Below are 15842 nucleotides of genomic sequence, written 5' to 3'. Positions count from 1 at the left end.
CCCCAGCCCCGAGGCTAAAAACGAAGCCAAGACAGCGAGCGGGATGGATCATGGCTTCTTTGCTCTTTGGGGCTTGGGGGGGGGGAATAATTTTTTTTCTTTATTCCCCCCCCCAAAATAAGTGCGCCCTATGGGCCGGTGCGCCCTATAGGGCGAAAAATACGGTAGATAGTTTTTCCTGGGATCTATGAGATATAAGGAGCTGTTGCATTGTTTAAGCGATGTGGTCACGTTTTTAAACGTTTTAGGCATACACATAAAATAGTAATGCATGGCGTGTTCCTGTGTGTACCAGTGCAATTGTATTGCATCTCCTGAGATAAAGAACAGACATGTTTACTGAAAGTACAACAGGAAATCAGTGGGAAAAAAATTATTTTAAAACACTCAAGGACTTTTTGCCTTGCATAATGATCATAGTGTTGAGTTAAGAGTACTGGTTGTGTGTGTGCTTCCAACCCTGGGTCAAGGCTCTTATCTTTAAAATTCAGGAGGAAACCAGGGTCAATTATGCATATCTTCTTTATGCCAAGTTAGAATGGAGATGGGAGCACTCTGGAATTCTCTCAGTATTGAGTGAGAAGGTATTCTTCTTTGTGCAAGTGCTGCAAGAACATTTTAATTATTATTTCAGCTTGCTTTGGGCTGATTTCTCTGGTGAGTTTATTGGCTGTTTTACTCACTGGTTACTGTTTGGTTTTATTTGTTTTTAATCAAAGTGGCACTGAGTGCTTTAGAAGACTGGACCAAACTTTTCTTTTCATAACCATTTGTTCCAGCTCTGTCTCCTAGTCTGCTGGATTCAGATGGTTCTAGATGTTGCCCACTAAATAGAAAATGGCCGGGATATATTTCAGGCTCGCTTTTGGAAACAAGCCAAAATTGATTAGGATAAATGGATGAGAGAGGCAGGTGTCTTGTTGCTGCATGTGTGTTTAATTATAAATGTTTTGCTTTCACCCCAAAGCAGAGCAGGCAAGCAACACACTTCCAGGTTTCTGGTTTGATTTATCTTAAGCTTCCAGGCCTGGTGTGTGTATTAACTTTTTCATCCCAAAAGGCTGTGAGCTAAGTAAAGAGTCTTCTGCTTTCCTTTGATTAAAACAGCAACAACGAAACAGCTGAGCAGATATGTCAGCACAGAGAAGCTAAGGCTGAAGTAGAATTCTTTGGTTGTGATCCAGGAGATTCCCCCTTAGAGATGGACAACAAGGGCTGGTGCCCTTACATTAGGGCATCTTCCTCCCCTGCACCCCCAGCAGCAGCTGCTCCTCAACCTGCCTCAGAAGCTGCTTTTGATGTACAGTCACATCTACTTCAGCATTTTCTACCCTGGCACTGGATCCCCAGGTTTTCAGACAGTCCCACCTGGAGATGCAGGGGACTGAACCTCGAACTTTGCTCATGCAAAGCACATGCTCTGCCACTGAGCTGTGGCCCTTCCCCTCAGTTTCTGGCTCTGTTAAACCACACATACTGAACCACATGGGAGCTGCTGCTCTATTGTGCTCTCCTGCAGAGATGCAGTATATAGGTCACCTGCATATTCCTGCACTGCAGGTCATTGGACTGGATGACCCCCAGAGTCCCTGCCTACTCTACAGTTCTATGAAATACTGCAGCCACATGGGCAGAGCCAAACACCTGGTCCCCTCCTATCCAGTGAAAGGGGGCTCAGATATGGTATACGGCACCATACCGTTAGGGGAGTGAGGGCAGCAGGAAGGCTTGTGCTATGCGGCCCTGTGGATCACGTTAGCAATTTTGCTCTTGCAAATTAAAGATGGAAACCGGTGGGTTTCGTAGACCAGTTGAAATGAATGAACCCAAGTTAGTCATGCCCCTTGACTTCAGCGGCTCTGCTCTGAATAGGACTAGCAGTGGCCACAGCACAATATATCTGTGTAAGTTGAATATTTGAAGTTGACCTTTTAAAGAAAGGGGAAAAACCCCCAATGCAGTCTAATGGATGTGTAAGCCATTCAAGAATGATAATGAAGAAGACAGATTTTATTTATGCTGCAGCAAAGTGGTATGCAGGAGTGGTGAGCCTTTTGGGAAAGGCATATTCCTAAGCGCCACGCTTCTTGTTGCAGGACTAGTTGCAGATTGGTTTCCTGATTATTCCTCCCTTAAAAAAACACACCAAACAAACCAGAATAAGCTGCCTGAAGATGGGTGGGTTGGGTGTGGAAAGATGGCTGGCAGGGTGAAGTGTCAAGCATTTTATTCCTCCCTCCCCCCCCAAAAAAATCCCCCTCTGCTTCCATTCAGTGCTTCCTGAAGCAGCTTTTCCTCTTTAAAAGGACAGTGGAGTACCTTGGCATGCATTTGAGAATGACATCTTTTGGCCTGATACTCTCTGTTTTCTCAGAGGTGTGCTGTGGGGGTAAGTGAAACTGAGATGATGGGAGCCAAGCCGAGTATTTAGTAGCTGATGGGTATTGCTGAAAACAGCATTTTAGCTCAGTGGTGAGGCATGTTGGCTGCAAGGATTTGTCGTGCTCTGCACCTTTTTACCATTTTTTAACCTTGGGCTTTACAAGCCCCCGGGTAATCCTCAGAGGCTGCCTGCTGACTCAGCTGTGTGCCAGCAGCCGCAATGTGTCAAGCAGTGATATAGGAAGCCCAGGGGTCTCTGGGGAGCAAAGCATTAAGATGATATCAGGAAGCTATTTGCCATTGGAGAAGCAGATGCAGTATCCCTGCCTTGCACCCTATCCAGCCTGCTTAGTAAGTGATTTATGGGCCCAAACCCCAATGGACGGGAACAGACATAATGCAAGGTCTCCACGCTGCAGATGGAGCAAACCATTTCAATGATAAATGCGGCGTGCAGAAAAATTGAACGGCTGCGCCAAACATGACAACACCTCCTCCCCTTTCTGAAAGCAAATATTTTAGAATTGGGAAAGTGGATGGTTTAGAAAGGAAAGGCATTCCCTTGGCTGCCCTTTCTCCCACCCCTTAGAGATAAATCACTGTCCATGGCCTGTTAATTTCCCTTCTGTGCTAATAATGCTACCTCTGCCGAGTGACAATGAATCTTCAGAGCAGGCACCTGCTACCAGGCGGTAACCCTGGTGACCGGCCTAGTCGACAGACTTGGAACTATGAAGCCAACACAGAGATGGTTAAAATGAAGGGATGGTCACTTCAAAGTATGGGAACAACAGCATATTATTTGAATATTTGTAGCTGGAGAAGCTGGGGAGCGGTAGCGCTGTTTCCCTGCAATGTGGTCTCATCATATTGGGAAGGGTATGTGAATGAAACCACCATGTGAAGTGGGGTTAAATGTGTGGATCTTTCTTATCCAACTGGCATCCTTGGGGAACCAATCTTCTGGAAAGATCTACCCATATATCTGGTCCCTACCCACATGGCTGTGCCATTCAGTATCTCTCTCACACACACCAGCACCATTGAGTTTATTCTCATCTGGAAGTAGCTCTATGGTTGCTTCCAGACAACCTGCTTGTTAAATACACAGTCTGATTTGTTTATGGAGAATGGTATACAATGTCACATCAAGCAATTGTTATCCCACATTTTCCTGTCACCTTCTTTACTGCCCAAACTCTGTGTGTTTGTTTAGAAGTAGGTTTGCTATGCAAGAGCATCAGACCCATTCTAATTACGTAACCTGAATTTGCCACTATGCACTTGAATCCCACCTGCAAAATAGTGACAGATTGAAGACACCCCATGCTTGAAGACCTCAGATTAAAGCACTTTGTGATGCGAGCTAGGTTTAAAAAGAAAGAAGAAGAAGAAAAGCCTTGACCACTGTTCTCCCCCACTGCCCCCATTGTTTTAATAACACAATAATGTAGCCTATCCCAAGACTTTTAAATAGCACACCTCATAATACATATTCTTGGCATGAAATGCTGACTCTACCACATCTCTGAGCAACCAAAACTTCTCACTCTGAGGCAACCTGACAGGGCCCCTTTATCAACATGATCTAAAGAGACTTCATGTTCCCTCCCTGAATTCAGACTCAGAAGCGATGACTGAGTCTGTCTTTCACTTTCTGATGCTGCAGCTGGGATCACATTAAATAGAAATCCTTAGAGTTGTGCTGTACTTTGTAGATTTGCTTGGTTACTTGCTCACTCTGGTTCATTACCCCTACCCAGCAAGGGGCAAACTGCATTTGGAAGAAAGATTCTGCTTACAGATTTCCCAGCCACAATAAGCTGTTTCAAAAGCTTGAGGGGAAATCCCCAGCAATCAGCCTCTGGGATTTCATGTGTGGTGTTTCTCACCTCAGCCCAGTCATTCCCATCACCACTTGAAAACGAGGGATCAAGGCTGACAGGACTGATCTCTGAAAGGGTGGTTCTTCACTGAGCAGAGTTGCCCTTCATTTTCTTACTATTGCTTTGGCTAGCTCTAATAAATGAATTATTGTTGAAGGCAATGTGTAAGGGTGGTAGCCTAAGAAGCTGATGCTTGCACTCCTGATAAAGCAGCTGTTGACCACAAGCCAGTATCTACAATAGAAGCCCACTTCTGTGTCATGTTTGTCCTACGATTCTAGGTTGGGGGTTTTTTTGTTTTGGTTTTTTTTTTTACTTAAATGTTACGCTGGTGCCTGTGGGCACTCTTGTCACAATGGAACTGCCCTATTAAAGTAGCTTCATTTGTTCTTGTACTATTGCTCCATGGAAATTAAATGGAGATGGCCAAGCTACACTGCTTTGTCGATTCCGTCTTAAGTGGAATAATATTTTTACATCAGCAAATACTTTGATGTGGAATCTCTCTTGGCCTCCCTGGAAGAGCTTTCTAAAGCACTACACCACTGTCAAAGCTAAACTGCCTTAAAGTAGCAATTGCACATTAAACATTCCTTTAATGTGCAGAAAATAGAACTCTTTTTGTCAGGTACATTTGGCTTGTTCTTAATGATTACTCTTTCATAAGCAGTATTTACCCTTCTGACTCAGATAAACGTTGGAATGTCTGTACAAGAAACTTATAAACTGTGCATTAGTATTGTTGTTGTTGTTCTTTTATAACTGATTATTTCACAAGCTTCTTTATAATTTTTCAATATCTGATTACTGTGCTGTGTGGCTCTGCTGAGTTTGCTGGAGTACATTAACCAGAGTTTCCAACCAGTCTTTCTTGGCATGTACACAAATATGCTGACACATGGAAATGCAACCATTTCCCACTGAACAAAGCATACTTTCTGCGCAGAATAAAACCAAATGACTGATCCAGAAATAAATATGAGTAGGGCTTAGGTCTTTAGCAATTATATGTTGAAAAGATAGATGCATGAGGGAGGTTAGATAAGTTCCTAGATGAAAGAAGGGAGGCAACACAGAGCATGTGTTTTATGATGTGCAAGAGAAAGGAGACATGCTAAAGACCCATAGATACCTGTGTTGTGTTGATACCTGAAAATTTATTAGATAAAAAAAAAATGATATGCAGGCATCTTGAAAAATTTCAGAGTAGAAATGGAACTACAAGTAGCTGATGAGTGTTTGCTAAGGAACAGGTCTTATTTTTTCTTCTATAATAAGGTGCCCAGTTTAGTGGAGAAAACAAGTAATTGACAATATTCTTTTCATAAGCTTGAGACTGGTGGACCTCTGAAGTATTGCATCCTGTTTTGCACACATTTTAGCAAAAGACAATATCCATGTGAGAACAGCAAAAGTGAAAAGACTGTAGCGGGTACTGCAGTATTTGGCATAAGGCAAAACAGCCTCATTATGACAACAACAACAACAACAGGACTCATTGTGTACAAGTGAAAGGGAACTATTAATCAGTCCTGAGATGAATCATTTCAGCTAGCCAGGTAATGCTCAGTGGAAATCTGGACTTCCACACTTTATGCAACGTTTCTTGAAAGAATTGGGATGGGAAGATTTATTTTTCAATCCAGCCAAGACTGCTTTTAATAATAGTTATCCCATGCAAATGTATTAATATTTTTAGTCTGCAGTCGAAACCCCCTTTGTGTCAGGCTGGAGGCAAGGAAGGGTTTGAACAGAGGTGTCCCTCCACCCAGCCTTGGTGACATCTGCTTACAGAGTAATGCCAATGACACTCCACCAGAGTGGGTTGAAATGCTGCCAGCAGGATCCCTGCCTGTGGCAGTTCATGGAAATCCTGAAATGGAAGAAGAGGAGTTTGGATTTGATATCCTGCCTTTCACTCCCCTTCAGGAGTCTCAAAGCGGCTAACATTCTCCTTTCCCTTCCTCCCCCACAACAAACACTCTGTGAGGTGAGTGGGGCTGAGAGACTTCAAAGAAGTGTGACTAGCCCAAGGTCACCCAGCAGCTGCATGTGGAGGAGCAGAGACGTGAGCCCGGTCCCCCAGATTACGATGGCTGTTTCTTGTGGTTAAAAGTTTTTTTAATTTTAATATTTTGGCCTTACTAGGGATTGTTACATATTTTAACATCGTCGTGGGAATGGCTGCCTTGACTTTGTTCAGCTTTTGAAACAAAATGAACACATTGTAATGCTCACTACATTTGTTACTAATTACAGAGCCTGTGTGTGTGTGTGTGTGTGTGTGTGTGTGTGTGTGTGTGTGGCATGGTGGTTGTCCCATTGGACAAGGACTACTAGGGAGACCCAGCTTCAAATCTCCACTCAGTTGTGAAGCCAACTTGGGCCAGCCACGATCTCTCAGCCTAACTTCACCTCACAGGTAGGATTAATTCTGAATGAGGATTTTAAAAAGAGGAGGAGGAGGAGGAAGAGGAACCATGCATGCAGCCTTGAACTTGGAAAGAAGAGGGGGTATAATGAAATAAATGAACACTACACCTCTGTTCACAACCATGTTTATGGAAAACCCCTAAATTGGTGGGGGATGGGACTTCAGACTTAGGAGCTGAATACAGGTCTGTCCCCAGACTGCACCCCATGTCTGTGCCCACCTCAAATACTTCTGCCCTTGGAGTATGATAAGGCCTCTTGCTTGCCTTGCTTGAGGAGTGCAGAAAATTCTGACTTTTGCATGGCTGGAATGTAGCCTATTGTGGTACAGGAACAGCCACTGTTCCACCCACTTTCGTCTCAGCACCACCCAACATTGTCATGTGACCCGTGAAAGGTTTACCATAAGGTCTTCAGACTGAAAGAGGTTCACCACCCCAGACCTAGAGCTTTATTATTTCAACAAAATCTATTAAATTGTGATTTCCTTCCTCTTTGAAAGCACCACCATGGTTTTTTTTTTTACATAATGGCTGTGTTTTAGTATGTTTTTCTTTCTGTGCTAGTATCAGCAAGTTTCTTTAGTGTGCCTTGCTAACTGCAAAGATCCCTGGACTTAAAAGTTCAAGGCTTTAAACTCTGTATGAACAAGACTCAAGATGTTGTGTGCCAATAGAGGGCCATTGTGATTGTATTGCACAAGACAGTTCCTCATAGTGCAGCATCTCTTAGAAAAGCCTGATCTCTGGAAAAGTTCCCAATTTAGACTTCTCAAATCCACATCCACCAGTGTGTGACTCTATGCTTTCAAGTACTGGAAAGGAACTTCTAGAGAGGGAACTTCCTCTGGGTTGAACAATGAGTTAAGTGAATTAACGGGGAGCGGACAACTGGGGAAATTCCTTAACTCTCATTTGAAATAGTGAAAGAAATTGAAAATAAAACTATTTTTCCGACCCATTTTCCCAGTTAAACCCAAATTTCACAATGAAAATAACCAGCTGGCACTTAGGCCTGTAACAGGCAGAACATCACAAGAGACTCAAAACTGCAAAAATTGGATCTGGATACAATTGGGTGATTTCCCCCCCACCCTTGGCTGAGAGTTCAGGTCAGTTTAGCAGCCACTTAGAGCTCTGACCCCTTGGGAATGTTGTGATATTCATGAGGAGGATTACATTTAGATGTTCGCTTCAGTTAGGGCTTGGAAATCCGAAACTTTCTCCGGGCTCAGGTCTCACAATTATAGTGACGACAGTGGAATCTGCAACAAAATGTTGCAGTGTGGAGGCGTGCCCCCTGCTCAGAATTCCAGCTACTCCATTCCATTCCTCCTCTCATCTGGTTTTATCTCCCCACCTCCAATTCCATGGCCATTGCACATACTTAGTTCTCATTGGGTATTTTTAGAGTTTTCCTTCCTTAGGAAGATTTTTTTGTCTTCCACCCCCCACCCCAGCCCACCCCGATGCCTGCTGATACCTCCTCTTCTGGGTGAGTGGTGCTATTTTGGCTACATAAGTAACTGCACTCTTAACCCGAACAGCAGAAATACAGGGAAACGTATTTGATATTGCAATCAGAGTATCACCCTTCAACTCTACCCCCCCCGACATTCCAGGAGTAAAGGCTGTTCTTCACTTCTGAAACAGGATGCAGTCTACAACAGGGGTCAGCAAACTTTTTTCAGCAGGGGGCTGGTCCACTGTCCCTCAGACCTTGGGGGGGGGGGCAGACTATATTTTGAAGGGGAAAAAAGAACAAATTCCTGTGCCCCACAAATAACCCAGAGATGCATTTTAAATAAAAGCACACATTCCGCAGTGGTACCTCAGGTTACATACGCTTCAGGTTACAGATGCTTCAGGTTACAGACTCCGCTAACCCAGAAATAGTACCTCGGGTTAAGAACTTTGCTTCAGGATGAGAACAGAAATCATGCTCCGGTGGCAGCGGGAGGCCCCATTAGCTAAAGTGGTGCTTCAGGTTAAGAACAGTTTCAGGTTAAGTAGGGACCTCTGGAACAAATTAAGTACTTAACCCGAGGTACTTATGTAAAAACACGTTGATTCCTGGACCGTCCGCGGGCCAGATTTAGAAGGCGATTGGGCCGGCCCTGGCCCCTGGGCCTTAGTTTGCCTACCCATGGTATATAACATCTTCCTGAAGGAAGAGTAGTCCTTCTGTATTTATCCTGCTTTGGGGAGGAAATAATGGCTGGATATGAATGACAGAAGCTCATCTCTCTTAAAGTTAGGGTACAAATCCTATTGTAAAACACTGAAACACGAGTTAGAGCCTAGTGGCTACTGGTACTGTATACTGATAAATGCAAATTACTATATCTTGGATACAATATATTCAGTAAGTTCTATCACATTAGCCAGTTACAGACATCCTTTTCATAGAATGATGCCCAATGTTAGCCATATTCAGAGTAGCTCCATTGGCATCAATGCATTTAAGTAACTTACATTCATTTATTATTAAGTAATGCAGGCTCAATTATCTACTCTTGAGTAAGACTAACATTGGCTAACCCATAATCTTTTCTGACCTTCATTTAGGAACAGTGAGTTTATGGTTAGGGATAAAATATGACTCTTCCTTGATCCAAAGTCAACAAATTGCTACTCTCCCAATGGTGGCCCACAAGCATATTGTCAGATTCTAACTTAAACATCTGTACATGGGTGCTAACAGGCCACACTCTGTTTTCCAGAGCAGTCATATAAATCAGATTTTCTTCCTCGGCTGTCAGAGCTAATAATCTGCTCTCAGCTGTGGTCTTCCCCCTATAGAATTGAGATCTAAAGGGCAAATTGCTAATTAAAGACAGATTGTATTGAATTTGTGACTCAGTGTGAAATGGCAAACATTCTTTCAAATGTGCCTGATGGATTAACTATTTTAAAGATATTCATGGCTTGCAGGGGGAAATATCCATCTGATTTGTCTTATGCTCCTCCTCTTAGACGAACATTTACTGTGTTAAGACTCCAAAATTTGTCCTTGTCTTGGGTCATTCATTCCCTTGAGACCAGTTACCTGTAATATAGGGGAAATGGAGAATTCATCTCGCTATTCCGTACTTTACCCAGTTTATGTGAAAGGCAGGTCTAAGAGGTTAGATCCCATTCTGAGCTGACCTTTCCAACTCTTCTCAATGATAATATCCATCGTGCTGGGCTAGAAGTGTTCTGAAATGATAATGAGTGGCAAAAAATCAGACATAAGCTGGCTGTAAGTGTAAATGAAGCATCTAGTTAGACAATAAAATCAATGTACCCATCTGTCCTATGTGTGTTTAGTCAAAACTGAAAGACCATTTTTGTTATTTAATTAATTTATGGGGTTGTCATTGTGGCAACCATGAGAGCAGTGGTGTCTTTGAGGACATCCCCATGTACCTTCCAAGCCTTTCAGTTCCCCTGCCCCACTCATTGCCCCCTTCCTCATGAAGTGGCAAATGTGGTTCTTTCCCCCCCTCACTTGAAAAGTGTACAGAACACTGAATGAAGAAGCTGGAAGTGTGATGCTGTCTCCTACTTCCTCTTCCAGCTTGTGAAGGTTCAGCAGTCAACAGAAAGTGAAGCAAATGAGGAGGTAAGGAAGGAAAAGGCAGCTATTGGGGAAACACAGAAACGGAGGCGGGGGGGGGGAGAAAGAGGAGTGTTGTAGGAGTTGGGGAACAGGGAAAATGTAGTTGCCCGAGAGAGAAAGAGAGAGAAACCATGTGCATGCATGCACACCCAAGTCTGATCCAGCAAAACAGAGCCTCTAGAAATTGCCTATTTTCCCCATGGGTCCAGTCACCAGCAAATCACATCTGTCTGTCTCCAGCTACTAAACTATAAAAATCATGGATCTGGTGCTTTCCAGTGCTGCCGTTGCACAAAAACATGGATCTGAGGCATGGACTCTTATGGATTGTCACCATTTTCCCCAAGATTTCCCTGAAAAACCACCATCAAATCATAGGCCACCTCTGTGCTTACTTATATGTTCTGTGATGCGTCATTATGATTCCTTTGTCATCATATGTAAAAGTCATGAAGATCCATGAGGACCTGTGTCTTTGTGGCACTGGCCAGCACCAGACCTGTGATTTTCCCCCACCCCGCCTGCAATCTACTAATGTAAACCTTAATTTAATAATGGCTTTGGGGGAACCCTGTGTAAAATCATGCATTTGTATTTTACAGAGTATCAGACTGTTCCCCAGATCCCATGGAAAAGCAAATAATCTCTCTGTGCATGTTTCTCTCTGCCTGTCTGAGAGGAGGTGTCCCAGGGGGAGAGATGAAGGAAGCAGCAGGAGAGGAGCACCCTCTCAAAATTCCAAATGTACTCATTTGGCCCAACCCCAATCTATTTTGCATCTCTTTAAACTTGCTTAAATGGTCTCAGTTGTATTGCTCTGCTATTCCTATGAAGTTTGCTTTTATTTCTGCTTATGCTCCCCTCTTTTTTTTGTATTTGATACATCTCTATGTCCTGCAGCTAATACACTGAAATTGTGCTCATCGTTTAGTTCTCACAGTAGTTGAAAACATGAACACAATGTAAAGTGCAACCTCTGGGACCCAAATATATATGTTTTAAACCTTTTCTTTAAAACAATCATATTTATTGCAGGACCCAACAATGGTGATTTGAGTATCTGCTGTTTGTTCAGAGAGTGCCTTACTTAAGGAAACTCCTTCAACATGGTTCTAATCTAATGGTTCTTCCTTTCCCTCTGGCAAACTCTACAGAAGCACAATGCATGGCTAGAGAAGGAAGAGACGCCAATAAAGCAGAGTATATATTCTTCATTTTGACACTATTTCATTTAATTGCTAGCCTTCAGAATTAAATGAATACTTGCGCTGTACTATGTCGTATCTATGACCATAGGATCTCCCTGCACTGGGCTTGAATTGTTCCCCTAAGATGCTCTCAACAAGTAAACATAAGAACGTAAGAAGAGCCTGCTGGATCAGGCCAGTGGGCCATCTAGTCCAGCATCCTGTTCTCATAGGGGCCAGCCAGATGCCTATGGGAAACCCACAAGTGGCCCCCAAGCACAACAGCACTCTTCCCTCCTGTGGTTTCCAGAAACGAATATTCAGAAGCATTAAGGAGGCAGAGCATAGCCATCACAGCTAGTAGTCATCGATAGCCTGGTCTTCTGTGAATTTGTCTAACTCTCTTTTAAAGCCATCCAAGTTGGTGGCCCATGGCAGAAAGTGAGGAGGAACTAAAGAACCTTTTATTGAGGGTGAAAGAGGAGAGCGCAAAATACGGTCTGAAGCTCAACATCAAAAAAACGAAGATCATGGCCACTGGGCCCATCACCTCCTGGCAAATAGAAGGGGAAGAAATGGAGGCAGTGAGAGATTTTACTTTCTTGGGCTCCCTGATCACTGCAGATGGTGACAGCAGTCACGAAATTAAAAGACACCTGCTCCTTGGGAGAAAGGTGATGGCAAACCTAGACAGCATTTTAAAAAGCAGAGACATCACCTTGCCAACAAAGGTCCGTATAGTTAAAGCCATGGTTTTCCCAGTAGTGATGTATGGAAGTGAGAGCTGGACCATAAAGAAGGCTGATCGCCAAAGAATTGATGCTTTTGAATTATGGTGCTGGAGGAGACTCTTGAGAGTCCCATGGACTGCAAGAAGATCAAAGCCTGGCGTGCTCTGGTCCAGGGGGTCGGACATGACTAAACGACTAAACAACAACAACAAGTTGGTGGCCATTACTGCCTCCTTTGGGAACGAGTTTCATAGTTGAGCTGTGCTGTCTGAAAAAGTGCTTTCTTTTATCTGTCCTGAATCTTCCAACATTCAATTTCTTTGGATATCTACAAGTTCTAGTGTTATGAGAGAGGGCCTTCTCGGTAGTGGCGCCCGCCCTGTGGATTGCCCTCCCATCAGATGTCAAGGAAATAAACAACTATCTGACTTTTAGAAGACATCTGAAGGCAGCCCTGTTCAGGGAAGTTTTTGATGTTTGAAGTTTTATTCTGTTTCTAGTCCTCTGTTGGGAGCCATCCAGAGTGGCTGGGGAAACCCAGCCCGGTAGGCAGGGTATAAATGATAAAATTATTATTATTATTACTTTCTCCACGCAGTGCAGAATTTTATAAATTTCTATCATGTTACCCCTTACCTTTTCTCTAAACTAAAAACTCCCGAACCTTTTTTCATAGGACATGTTTGATCCCTTATTGACTGTTTTATATGTACAAATTGTATATGATGTGATCCTACTCATTCTTTGGGAATTCTGTATCCATGACCATTCGTGGAGGGCCTGTTGTGTATTGGGGGAGCAGAGGGGAAATGCAATTGTTGTAAGTAATACTGACATGTGGCATTATTTGGAGGTGGGGGGTTAAGGTTGTGCAGTGAGAGGTTACTGAGTGTGGTGTGTCCAGAACTGTTGGTTCCCTTTCCCTGAGAGTAGGGAGCATTATAGGTGTGATTGCTGTCACTCTCATTTTGTGATATCTACTTTCCTCTGCAAACTTTCACTTTTGGGTGGAAAGGCAGATCCAGCATGTTAGCTCTAAGAGGCAGATTCTTTATCTTGGTGTTTACACAGCCTGGAATTTCCCTGAAAGGGCTCGCTTAAATCCTCAAAATTAGCTGAGCCGAGTAAGCAATTAGGTCTGCATAAAGTTTACATGATCCAGAGGCAGCACAAGCTAGAGTTTGTAAGAGAATGTCTATCCTGGCTTGGCTGATTAAGCCAAACTTGCCTGCTAGTGCTGTTAGAACACAAACGAGCTGTTAGAAGACAAATGCAGACAGTCAAAAGGATCAGTGGTAGCAGGGTCAACTCCAGTATGGTTGGGACCAGGGGCTGCTGTTTTAATTTCCCACAATGCCCTGGGTGCAACATCCCTCCAGGGCATTGTGGGAAATTAAAAATGGTAGCTCCCTAATGCATTTTCCAAAGAGGGGCCAGGGCAGGTGTCAGGAGTGGCCCGTGTGTAGGTGCTAACTGCTGCCCATGCTGGGGGTTAGTTACCTTGGGAATGCCTATCAGCACCACAATGTTCAGCGCTGTGCCTCTGACCAATTTCTGGAGGATGTGGGACCTGCTTACACTTCTGTGGAGCAAGCAGCACATTCTGCGAAGGAGGGAGACCCTGATCTGGAAGTGAATAAGCAGGTTCACTAGGCATGAAGGTGAAAGGGTCTGAGCGCAACTATGCCTGGCTCCTCCATAATGCATTTTCTGCCACCTGGGCTAGAATTGCGTAAGTCAAGTGTCCCTTGATGTCTCTGTCCTGAAATGCCCTCCACACTCCTTGCAGAGCCTATGCCTTTCAGGAGAATGGGAGCTAAGCTTACTTTCCAAAGGGAGACAGGATGGGGCTCAGAATTTCTGAGAACTCATAGCCTCACCTGTTCCAGTGATGACTGCTGCCCACCAGGACTGGTCGGGTGGAAGGCAGGAAGATCTACAATGACAGGCAGAGCCACTCACTGGCTGTAACTGAGAGGGCTGGCAGGTGGGGGTGGACTCGGACTGGTGGGGCAATGCCCTATTCGCCCTAACGGACCAGCTTCCAGTGCGCTCCGGAAGCTTCCCTTGTTACCGCAGACGGCAAGGGTGTGTGTGTGTGTGTGTGAAAGCACTCTGCACATGCACAGAGGCGCCCTTATTTTATTACTGCTATTTTACACATCCGCAGAAAACGGGCGCTGCCGTTCTGTACGAAGAAGAGTTCCTTGCTTTTCTAGGGTTTTAAAACAACTGAGCGAGTCTTTTTCTCGGGCGGCCAGCTCTCTTCTCTCCCTTGCCGCGGGCTCTAGCTGTGATCCGCTCTCCTTCCCACGCAGCTGGCGAGGATTTCGAGGTGAGCGCCGGACTGCGCGGCGGCGGCGCAAAGGGCGTGTGCAGCCGGAGGAGCCCAGCTGAGAGCCGCGGCTGGAGACAGGCCGCCCGCCCGCCCTCTGCCTGCCGCTCGCTCCACCCTCTCCGCCGCCTCTGCAGGTCCCTCTTAAGAGCGCCTGCGCTGCCGGCCACCCTCCGGCAGGTCGGAGCTGCTTGGGCCGCCCGCCCGCCCGCCCGCCCGCTCGCCATGGCCATGGCTTCCCCGGCCATCGGGCAGTACCCTTACCCGCTGCTGCTGGAGAAGGAGCAGCAGCGCTTCCTGCAGAGCCTCAGCGCCAACGAGAGGAAGAAGATCCTCAAGCGCTCCGCTGCCAATGACCTGAAGCCGCTGCCGCAGCCCCGGCGCAGGCAAGCGTCCGAGCCCGCGCAGCAGGAGCAGCCCCACGCCCAGGGGGGCAGCATGGCGCAGTGGGGCGACGACGGGAAGGCTGCGCCCGGGCGCGACGCGACGTGCGCCCCCGCCGCCGTCTGGAGGCAGCACCTCGGAAGAGCCGCTGGCCCCGAGGCGCAGCCCAGGACCGACGCGTTCCTCGACGGCGTCCCGCTCGCCCCGCCGGACGACGGGCCGGCGCTCGGGGCTCCCGCCACCCCCCGCGAGGCCCCGGCGTCTCCGGGCACGGCGGCCAAGCCGGCCCGCTCGGGGCTGCCGCACCACCCGCACCCGCAGCACCACCACCGGCTGCGCCTGAGGTCCGCGGCGCCGCGGCTGCTGCCCGACGTGCGCACCATCTTCGAGCAGCCGCGGGACCCCCGCGTGCGGGAGGAGAAGGGCGAAGGGCACCGCTTCGAAGCCGTCGCGCTCTGGAGGGGCTGGTGCGACCTGTGCGGGGAGGCCGTGCAGCAGCGGGCGCTGCGCTGCGCGAGTAAGTGGCTCGGCTCGGCTTTGCACGTCGAAGGGCTCCCTCCCCTCCCTCTCCCCGTAGACAGGGCAGCCCCACGCTTTAGACAAGCCGGCGGAGGCGAGGGAAAGGCTCGCTGGTGGGGATCTGCTCCCTCCTGACCTGAAGATGACCCCCTAATATTCCCCTTCTATGTGATAAGAGGCAGTGCAGGTAGCTGATCCTCCAGTGCTTCCTAAAACGACGGCACCCCCCTTCCCCCCCCGTCCCAGGGTAGCTTCTCCTTGCCCCACCTTTGCAGGGGTCCCATCCTTCGTGGCGAGCAAGCAGATCACCTCTGCTGGCCCAGCCCGTTCTGATTTGTACACAGTCGATCCTCCCCTAATCCCTCCTGAATTGTTACTGCCT

The 15842-nt window shown here is 46.4% G+C and overlaps 1 protein-coding gene and 2 long non-coding RNA genes across 4 annotated transcripts in view; 2 read left to right on the top strand and 1 right to left on the bottom strand.

Annotated features, from left to right (window-relative positions):
• Window positions 1-173: 173 nt before the first annotated feature.
• LOC308478941 lies at window positions 174-15838 on the bottom strand. 2 transcript variants are annotated; one of them, XR_013987388.1, is made up of 3 exons: window positions 15728-15838; window positions 9750-9901; window positions 174-2131 (listed from the first exon to the last, which is right to left on the bottom strand). It is a non-coding gene; the product is annotated as an uncharacterized lncRNA (long non-coding RNA). The 2 variants fall into 2 exon arrangements; XR_013987389.1 differs by having other exon boundaries at window positions 2117-2131; window positions 9799-9901.
• Window positions 5438-11915, top strand: LOC308478939. Its single transcript, XR_013987385.1, has 3 exons — window positions 5438-5827; window positions 10263-10307; window positions 10907-11915. It is a non-coding gene; the product is annotated as an uncharacterized lncRNA (long non-coding RNA).
• RASSF5 (Ras association domain family member 5) overlaps window positions 14758-15842 on the top strand; it is a 103362-nt gene continuing 102277 nt past the window's right edge. Inside the window, exon 1 of the mRNA XM_081009087.1 lies at window positions 14758-15458. Within this exon, the coding sequence (XP_080865213.1) occupies window positions 14783-15458 (676 nt within the window). The 5' untranslated portion in view covers window positions 14758-14782. The remainder of the gene's footprint in view (window positions 15459-15842) is intronic.

The sequence above is a fragment of the Podarcis pityusensis genome (genome assembly GCF_964106645.2).
Source record: "Podarcis pityusensis genome assembly, chromosome: 6".
Classification (NCBI taxonomy): domain Eukaryota; kingdom Metazoa; phylum Chordata; class Lepidosauria; order Squamata; family Lacertidae; genus Podarcis; species Podarcis pityusensis.
Note: the sequence above shows the minus strand (reverse complement) of the source record. Positions and strands in the feature narration are given on the sequence as shown.